This window comes from Alosa alosa, chromosome 6 (assembly GCF_017589495.1).
Source record: "Alosa alosa isolate M-15738 ecotype Scorff River chromosome 6, AALO_Geno_1.1, whole genome shotgun sequence".
In the NCBI taxonomy this organism is placed as follows: Eukaryota; Metazoa; Chordata; class Actinopteri; order Clupeiformes; family Clupeidae; genus Alosa; species Alosa alosa.
In genome coordinates this window covers 9,870,390-9,880,809 of record NC_063194.1, presented here as the reverse complement: position 1 = coordinate 9,880,809, position 10,420 = coordinate 9,870,390, and the positions used below count along the sequence as shown (strand labels likewise).

General features: G+C 42.7%; 1 protein-coding gene across 1 annotated transcript; it reads left to right on the top strand.

Annotated features, from left to right (window-relative positions):
• The first annotated feature begins 5,718 nt into the window (after positions 1 to 5,718).
• LOC125296161 (CCN family member 3-like) lies at positions 5,719 to 9,127 on the top strand. Its single transcript, XM_048245879.1, has 5 exons — positions 5,719 to 5,956; positions 6,091 to 6,325; positions 6,681 to 6,935; positions 7,226 to 7,440; positions 7,818 to 9,127. The coding sequence occupies exons 1-5, from the start codon at positions 5,921 to 5,923 to the stop codon at positions 8,112 to 8,114; spliced, it is 1,038 nt and encodes a 345-aa protein (XP_048101836.1). The 5' UTR covers positions 5,719 to 5,920; the 3' UTR covers positions 8,115 to 9,127.
• Positions 9,128 to 10,420: the final 1,293 nt, after the last annotated feature.

The window sequence follows — 10,420 nt, the reverse complement described above, 5'->3', positions numbered from 1 at the left end:
GCATATAACATAATACATGCATGCACATAGGAATTATGTATTTTTGTATAACTGTTTGTTTACAGCAACAACTAAATGGCCATGGTTATATCATACATCAAGACAATGCCTTCATGTCACTAGTTGATAGTCATTACATGCTCAAGTAAAGACTGACCAAGGCTGATCACTGGAGTACAGTCTACTATGAGCAGCATACCTGTCAACACTCCCGTTTTTCCCGGGTTTCTCCCGTATTTCAAGGTCATCTCCCAGCACCCTCCCGTTTTGTTAATTCTCCCGGAAAACTCCCGTAATTTGCATGGCCATCAAACTTCATTTTAAAATCATTGATCCATTCAGCTTGCCAGATTGTGCATGAAATACAGCCTACACATACACGATCACTTAGTTTCAATTTCAACCGTTTTGTCATAGGCTAAAACCTGGCAACCCAAAACCCAAATAAGGAAGCGGGTGCCGACTGCCCAGCCTGAGTCTCGTCGCAAGCAAGCGGGCTAGTTGAATGGCCTACTCCAGAACTAGCTGTTGTGAAATTGTTGGGAATTTAATTGATTAACACATCACATAAACTGTTATTGAGTGTTGTTGATACACTGAACTTGTGCCCCAACAAAAAAAAAAATCTCCCGTTTTTGGAAAGCTAAATGTTGACAGGTATGATGAGCAGGGGTCATCATTTTTAAGGACGCAGGGACAGATTAGACATTTCTGACATTATGACTTGATTTAAATAAATGGCAACATCCTGCTTGCCTCTGCCAACCTTTGAGATGGTGGCATATCAATAAATGGCAAATTACGGCAGACTACACACACTAATCTCTGCAGTCACCCTGGCAAGCTCTAAAATATTTTCCCAGAATAAATAATCTCTTTGGGTCCAATCCACCAGTCATACATGGAGCACCCAGACCAACGGACTTCCTATGTCCACCGCAGCTCGGGGCAGTATATTTTCACATGGAGTGCTTCTGGCCACGCGTAAGCAGCGCAGACAGTCTGTCTGAACAGATTCCAACAGCGAGAGCGCCCAGACGTGTTCACTATTATTCACCAGGCTTCTCGCACTCTCTCTGACCACACATATCACCCCCAGAAATATTTCACGGGACACATAAATGTGCGTAGGTAGACTTCCGACCACACTCCTACAGAATAGTTCTATCGACTGCATATCTTCCCTGAACCTGAGTGCTGAAACCGTTCCAGAGGATTTGGCTTGGCCAAAAGTCAATCTTACATTCTTGAATAGAATTGATGGATGTCATTTTAAAGTGAGATTTATTTTCCAATCTTATAATCTTATCTAAAAAAAACCATTTTCTTTATATTCCTGAATTAATTTCTTAAACTATAAATATACTGCTTGAAATAAAAGCTTAACCCCTAATATTTTCATACTGACATTACTAAAATGATGCTATTCAATGTTAATTAAATATGTCCAGTAAGTAAGTCCACTGCATGAAATATCAAGCCCATTAATTAAAATTCCGACGTGTTAATATCATAGTGCATGCATGTAAATATGAGTGACACATATTTGTATGACCATGCTTATTTACAGCAACAATTAAGTGGCCATGAATATATCACACATCAGGATATTATCTTCATGTCACTACATATGCGTAGTAAAGACTGATCAAGGATGATCGATAAAGTACATTTAGAGGGAGTGATATTGCCTACTATTAAGCTCCTGAGAGCTCCTCAGTTTTAGTCCAAAAGTGTCCTTAGTCAGGGCCTCCCTGAGCAGGGGCTAGGCTACTGAAGAGCTTAGGCATGCGCAAGCTTTGGCACCCAAGCCGCGTGTGCCATTGGACGGCCCGGTGCAGACACTGTCAGCAAACACAGACCTGCGGAGCGGCACATTTTTCAGCTCACAATGTGGAAGTGTTTGAGAAGCTGTGAATCATGTCAGGGGGACATCGCACCAGGCAGACAATGGCAACAGATCAGCTGCTACCAGGATTAGGGCCAGAACCACAGACTTAAACAACCCAAGGCCCATTCCTCCAACTCCTGAATATCGTACAAGTCCAGAATTCCACGAGGAACTTTAAATCTCTTGAGCCACTTTAACTAAGACTGGGGGTGTTAATACCAAATACCACAATAGCCCTGATTTCCTGATGCAACAAGATGTTTTAAGCACTCCTGTTTTTTTTTTGAAAATTTCTTCCAACCCTGAAATAATTTTTTATTAATAAATAATAATTTGCCATATTTCACAGCTTTCCCACAGCTTTCCCACTTTTGGCCTATTACAACATTATATATTATATTAATATAACATTAAATATTTTCATGATGGACCATTTAATGATCTCATATGTGTCATGTCATATCGTAAGAGTACTTTGCACAGTGAAAAGTCTAATGTCAAGGTCATATTGTAGGTGAAAGGTCACCAAAATGCCTTTTTTCCCCAAAAAAATCAATAACATTCCCACACTTTATCAAATCATGATTCTCGTTAAAATGCGTCACACTACTGGCAATTTACTGAACTGAAAATTTAAGTGTCATATAAGTTAAGATATTTTGTTTCTGAAAAACAGTCTCATGTGATGTGGCTGTAATTCAGTGACAAAACCCACATTCACCATAATTGAAGTTTGGCATGTCCAGCACTGACAAATTAACAATGGCGATTTGTATTCATGGAACAAGGTCAAAATCCAAGAAGGAACTTGAAGATGTGGCCTATATGGAAGCATCTGACCTCCCTCATGTGCATGATGTATCTTCTTCGCCCTGCAAGGGCCGGTAAAGTCCTGCGAACCAGGTCTATGGCGGCAAAGATTCTCGCCTCTGCTTTAAAAGACCACTGGTTGTTCTGCAACATATATACCATTGGGGAACAATACATTGCCAGCATAATTGAAGACCTTTACGGCTGCTACACACAGTTGCGAGCGTTGCAGTGCTGGAGACGCATCCCATTCACTTTACGTGGGCTTACGTCATCCGTTGCCGAACTAAATTGTGGGTCCGTTGCGTCGCGTTTCTCCCGTCGCTCGCGTTGAGAAGTTTAGCTGTTGCTGCACCGGCCAATCAAGCCAATCAACGGACGGCACCAACCAATCAAATTACGGTTATACTTCAAGTCATTTGCATAGCTTGCGCTGATGGAACTGTGTGTAGAAGCCGTTACAGTATACCCGCTTCCTCGCCAATATGAATTGGCCACAGTCCAAACGAAGTGAGAAACGAGCACAAGAGTCCCAAGAACACCTTTTTGGGGTCAAGATGGGGGATGAGGAATGGCAGTTCTTGCATTCCATGCGTAATGACCGCAAAGGTTACTGTGAGGAGCAGGTTGATAGAAAGTGGGAGTGAACAATGGAATGAAAGAATGCGAGGGAAAAGGCCCTGGAGGCCATGCAGAACAAGGAAGAGGAGCGGAAGAGGGCTGATACAGCATTGGTTGGGTCAACATACGAAGAAGCTATGGGGGAGGCAACCATAGAGACCACCACTGCATCTACTGATAGTATCTCAGAGCAGGTAAATACAGCAGATGATACCAGAGACTTTCTAATGAGGAGACACAGCACTCAAAAAATCCTCCATAGAAATGCATGGGCTTAGTTTGTTGTCTACACATATCCCACCCCTTCCTCTGCAAAACGTCGACATGTGAATACATTGAGCCAATCATGTGGTGTGATGTGAATACATTTAGCCAATCATATGGTGTGTTGTGAAGACATCGTGCCAATCAAAAAGCGTTGCAATATGGCCGCCGAGTGGAAGGACTTTGATGATACATACAACCCTGCAACTGAGCAAAAGTACACGTTGCCACGGACACTGACAGCAATGACAGTGATAGAGAAGTTATGCCACAGTGTTATCAGCATTTGCGTATATATCTCCTCGTAAAACATCTCCACTGTTCAAGCTGAAGTGAACCATGAAGAACATTATGACTGAGATCAACTTTGTTTTACATTGTGCATTGTAATGATCTCTGCTTAATGTTTCTTATTGAATGTAATTCTAGAGCATTTTGGGTGACTTTTGACCTTTAATATGACCTTGAAATAGGATATTTTATAATGCAAACTATTCTCATGGCATGACATACCACATGAAAGACCATCAAAGGGCCCACAATGAACATTTCTCTACATTGAACTTAACAAAATGTTAGAATATTGTGTTTTTTTTTGCCAAAATAGGCATTTTGAGCCATTTTTGTGACCTTTGACCTATAATATGACCTTGACACTACACTCTTTGTAGTGCAAAGTATTCTTACAGCATTGCATGCCTCATGACATACCTTTAAAGGACCCAGCATGAACATAAATCCACTATGTACTTTGAAAGTTGGCAAAAAACACACGTTTTCAGGGTTGAAAAGGCAATTTTGGGGGGTTCGGGCTTGATTTGAATTTTTTTCACATCAATGTATTATAATGAGCATTAGAAAATCTGGGCTAAAGTTGAATCTGAACATTTTCATGAAACAACACCCCACTAAGCCAATAGAGTCTGGGCCAAACATGCTTGTTAAGTTACACACAAGCTCAAGTTCCATAACACAACTGTTGTGATAATGTGAATATAATGAAATGTGACAAACATGACAAACTGTACAATGTTAACTGTAGAAGATATGACTAAGTGGGTGGAAAAACAAGTTCAGGTAGTGGTAAGAATAACAACCGCATAATTTATAATTATCGCCTGAACTACCCATGATACTGTTCTGCAGAAGGCATCTTTTTATATAGTGAGGCAACTTCAGATTACATTATAATAATAATATTCAAATATTACGTTACCATGATGTCATGCTATTTGACCACATGTGCCATTCCCAATGATACAGGAATCAATGTCTCAGGAGTCTAGGTGGGACACTGACAGAGTGGGTGACCTGGCTCCTCGTAATCTCTCTGAAGATGTCTGGGCCAACATGGCTGTCGCCCATCTCTGGGGCTGGACTCGGTGGCGCCGGGAGTATTCAAGCATTGCAGACACCCAGCCATGACATCACCATATTAAGCATCCTCTTACTGATACTATGTAGCTACTGTTGTGAATGGTGAGAAAAACAACCAAGCATGTTTTGCATGGATAAAAGAATACAGTATTTTAGGTCATTAATGTGTCTCAACAACTTAAAATCAAATGATCTCATCATTCATGAGCTCCACCTCTGATTAGAATTGATACATCCTCAGGACACTGAGGGGAAGGACATCAGATACAACCATGCAATCAGTTAATGAAGTGACCGTACATTACTCACATTAATTATGGAGAGCCCAAGTGAGTTGATTTGAGTGGCCCAAGAATCTGGATATGTAGACTCTCATGCCTCACCCACCAATACACTGAAGACAAAATTATGTCCTTCATTGCCAAAACGAATTCAACTCATCAGCTATACATGTTTTTGTAATTGTGTGTTAATCACAAACTGTTGAAAAGGGATCATGTAGGCTTCTCATCATCATCTACAGAAACTCATCACATGCATATCAGAGTGTCAGCTGAATATGTATTTGCAATTTAATAATGTGGTATTTAATTGGAATATATAATGTGGTATTTAATATTTCTATACATGGGGACATTATTTGAAACAGTTCTGAAACTAAAAACGAAATGAGGCTCCCAGCCTATTGAACACTTGAGCCCACTTTTACTTTAGTGGGAAAATTCTGAGTTAAACTCTGTGTAAATACAGGGCAAATGAGAGCAACACGGGCCAATGGGCTGCCCGACTATCTCCACAGCATAAGATTTTTTCAAGGCATCGTCACCTCCTCGCTAAGTCGAACAGCAGTATAAATTCTTTTGAAAGAGTCTGGCCCATTCACCAAAGGATTTGCCGCGTAACAGATGAGCTGATAATTTGCAAAGAAGCATAACAAAAATTGCACACTGAAAGAAGATGCCAAGAGTGATAATTTTCTCCTTGTATGCACAGGTAAATAAACTACAAAGAAGTGGACCGTCGGATTCAAAACAAGTTAAAATCGATATCAACTTGTTTCGTTTTGTGGTCATAATAGGGTGAATGTAAATGTATGAATTTGGTTATAAAGGTATGTGTATTTGTAGGTGGCGTTGGGCGTCCTGGCATGGGCGCAGGTATGTCCATCACGGTGCCGATGTCCTGAAGAGCCACCAATGTGCGCGCGCGGAGTTCCATTGGTTCTCGATGACTGCGCGTGTTGTCTGGTCTGTGCACGACAAGTAGGAGAGACTTGCTCCGAGCTCAATCCGTGTGACATGCGGAAGGGTCTACGGTGTGATTATGGCGCGGGCGCGCACAAGAGGACCGGCGTGTGTGCAGGTAAGGATACCTTTTATCATTCTATCATCAGAACTTTCATATCATGTCGCGTAATTATAATGGATATGTAAGCATCGATGTATTCACGATAAATGATTCACGATACAGATGACATTATTTCAAAATACATTCTTATGAGAGACAGGCTAAGTGTGATGTATAAAGGATCTAACATTGTAATAAAGAGGCATTAGTTCCTTGTTCATCATAATTATCAATATTTAAAGGGCATTTTATTATATTTCATTTCACAAAAAATGAACCTCCAGCCATTACCAGCAAAAATCCTGTCTGAATCATGAGTACTGTGCATAGATTGATGTTCTAACACTGAGATACATATTTCCCCCCACAGCCCACAAGGGAGATATGTGTGTCCTTGATGGCTCTATCTACCAGAACGGGGAAACTTTTTTCCCCAGCTGCAAATACCAGTGCACCTGCCGGGACGGCCAGATGGCCTGCGTGCCTCGCTGCAACCTGGACGTGATGCTGCCAGGTCCAGACTGCCCATTCCCGCGGCGGGTCCAGGTGCCGGGCGAGTGCTGTGAAAAGTGGGTGTGTGATCCCCAGCAGGAGGCCAGCGCCCTCGGGGGCTTCGCCATGGCCGGTGAGCTGACCTCCTCACTCCCTCTCCCTCTCCCTCTCCCTTTAACGTCACTGTCACCGGAGTGAGAGACTCACTCTGTGTACTCTGGGGTAAGAGGAGTGTGTGTGTTGTGGTGCGAGTGTGTGAACCATGACGCGAGGATGTCCACAGTGTCAACACTTCTACCTGCAGACCTCTCTGGGTTCCTTTTGAGCCTAATTTGTTCGTAAAACTGGTGAACACATCTTTTGATTATGTCCACACTGTTTACCCAAGTACTGACCAGGGGTCTTCTGCCTTGTCTGCGACAGCCTACAGACAGGAGGATACGGTGGGCTTTGATGCTTGGGACCCCAGCGTGAACTGCATCGAGCAGACGACCGAATGGTCAGCCTGTTCTCGGACCTGTGGCATGGGGGTGTCCACCAGGGTCACCAACAAGAACCAGCGCTGTGAGATGGTCAAGCAGAGCCGGCTGTGCATGGTCCGACCCTGTGACATGAAGACAGAGCCAACCGACGTGAAGGTAACAATACACTAAATCAGCATTTAGGTCATTGAGTTTATATTGCAATGTGATCCCTAATATGTACCATTCCATCTTAGCACAAAATATATTTAATAATAACTTCAATAGGCCTATATTTCATATACAATAATATATTTATATGGAGAAGAGAACTGAAATGGCTAGATACCAACAGTAAGGGGAAACAAAACAACAGACTTAGATATGAAATGGCGTTTTTATTTTGTAGAACATCTTAAAAATGTCATAGCTTGAACTATACTATCTCACAAAACATGTGCATAGCACAATAATTGACATCTGATGCAATGTGTGCCAGCTTTGTTTGGCTGGTCATATCACAGTTGGCCTGAGCTCCTCTTTTGTGATTTCAGACAGAGGGCGCCTGCCTGAAGACCAAAAGGACCCCCAAAGCCACCCACTTCTCCTTCAAGAACTGCACTAGTGTCCAGGCTTACCGCCCGCGCTTCTGCGGCCTCTGCACCGACGGGCGCTGCTGCACCCCTCACAGCACCAAGACAGCGCAGGTGAAGTTTGCCTGCCCCGACAACAGGGTGATCAAGAGGCCCATGATGTTCATCAACACCTGCGCCTGCCACCACCACTGCCGACGGGAAAACGGCATCTACCAGAGCACAGACCCGATGCACAGCGGCAGCCTGAGACTCTGAGCCTCAGACACGGTGTCAGACATCATCTCGGAGCCCTGTGCTCTGTAGTAAATAGGCTTGCTTTATTCTGTTTGCAACCTAAATTATACCAAAGGTTTTAGTATACTTGATTAGAACAGTAGAAGATCTGTTTGCTGCTATCCTCAGAGCTGTATCAGTACCAAGTACTGCACTTACTCTGATACCTAGATAGAGACACCCTTTGGATGTTCAAAGGGCCACATAGTATGTGCATCTAAAGACCAAAGGTGGTAGACACCAGAGGATTCTGCAGGTGAAGGAACACAACTCTTGTAATTCTGGTTAAAAGTCATAAACAGTGACCTTGGTGTCTCCAGGATCACCTAAAGTCAGTTTTATAATAATCATAATGATACATGTATTGGTGCAATAGACAGGGGGCCACAAAGGCCCGATCTATTCAGCTGAATTCCTCACACGAGGCCGTTGTAGATGGGTGACCTCTCCCAGGACCTGGGGCCATGTCTGCCCACCACAGCTGTGAGGGGCCCATGGGACTGGGAGGGCAAAGGTAACTCTCACACTGCCATGTGGATCTCCGCAGCTAGACGTGCTCTGTGGCCCTGCATGGCCGGGAGAAGAGCTCTGACTTAAGCAAACAGATACGGTATCTGGAAATGTGGGCCAAGAGTCAGACATGGTGTCCCAATTTGACAGTAAAAAAAACACACAAGTGCTGTACATGTTAAGGACAGCGTATAGGATGTGTTGTGAAAACCCTTCACCTCAGATTCCTCCTATTTCCTTTATGAAGGACAGAGGGCAGTATCTGTATATATGTGCTCTAAAGTTAGCCTTTGCATGTATGAAATGCACAATGTTTATATAATCTATTGTTTATTTTATAACTATTGTAAATAGCAATATACAGTATTTGATTTTCTTTATATGTACTTACATTATATATTGTGTTTGACTAAGCTGTTCCAGTGTTCCTAATAATCAGTATCTCACTGATTAACAATGTGGTAATAAATATGTATTTTTTTATATAAAAGTCTCATTTCCTCTGTCGTGCAATAGAAGAAAGCACAATTAATTAGGCACAGACACGGGGGCACTGTGGCGCGACAGGCTACAACACCCATACCATGAACAGGTCCAAGTGCCCACGGGGACCCAGGTTCGAATCCGACCTACGGTCATTTCCCAACCCCACCCCATCTCTCTCTCTCCCACTCGCTTCCTGTCTATCTTCACTGTCCTATCTGAATAAAGGCAAAAAGGCCAAATAATATACTTAAAAAAAAAAAAAAATAGACACAGTACAACTGTCATAAACTGAGGAGGATGCATTTCTCTGAACATTAAGGCGAGGTCCACACTACCAGGCCAAATCCACTTCACATATTATCTTCACACGTGTTATTCTATCACTTGATGGAAATGAAGGTAGTCAGTCAGCCAAGTGGGTTGGCTATGTGCTGTGTGTCTTTGTAGTTGTTGTTGTGAAAATGTGTGTCAGTTCAGGGTCTATCAGTAGCCCTCACTGGGGTAGGAATCTGATATTGGCCACATCTGAAATCCAAAATCTGAATTGAGCATTAAGACTTGCGGTGTGAATCTAGCCTTAGTGCCGTGACACGCTCCCGTGTCTGTGTCCTGCGCATGCGGCATGTGATGAGAATTGCGTCATCAACACGCATGTTGGGGGGTTTCGTCTGCATCCCAACAATTCCACGCATGCAAATGTGCACGGAGGAGCATACCACTTGCTTTACAGTGTCAGTGGGATGCGCACATGAGCTTAAGCTGCGGCTCTGAGTGCGAGAACTCAATAGCTCCACCATGTGGATGGAAAAAGGGTAGCGCAAATCTAGGAACTTGAGTTGAAATACTCAAGGGTGGAATATGGGTGCAGTGTGACAGCGTAGACGATTGATGAATGAATGGTGAACAAGTATGGATATCATTAAATAATCAATACATAGTACACAGTTTATGAAATCTAATGAAGCTGTTGGGAAAGTATAGTTGCATAACTGTCTTTATTAACATTTAAGAATTGATCTCACCTCTACAGATTTCTTAGTGTTTCCCTCCTATTATAAAGGTGATGGTATAGAGCTTATGTGCCAATCTGTCTGGGTGCTCCATCTACAGATTGTTATTCTGGTAACTTTCCTTGGACAGACAGAACAAAATGTAGGGCTTTGCTAAATTGATTCATACGAGAGTGTAGTCGTACCACAAAATGCATTATCTGCAAAATAATCCTTGAGCTTATTCTGTACTTTATAGATATTGTTTACCGCTAACATCAGATGCAACGACAAAATAACACA

Bases quoted from the DNA above. Each gene is read 5' to 3' on its own strand.
- LOC125296161 (XM_048245879.1), top strand. From the start codon at position 5,921: ATGCCAAGAGTGATAATTTTCTCCTTGTATGCACAG. The intron at 6,326-6,680 runs GTAAGGATACCT...TTCCCCCCACAG, and splicing joins GAGGACCGGCGTGTGTGCAG to CCCACAAGGGAGATATGTGT. The intron at 7,441-7,817 runs GTAACAATACAC...TTGTGATTTCAG, and splicing joins CAGAGCCAACCGACGTGAAG to ACAGAGGGCGCCTGCCTGAA.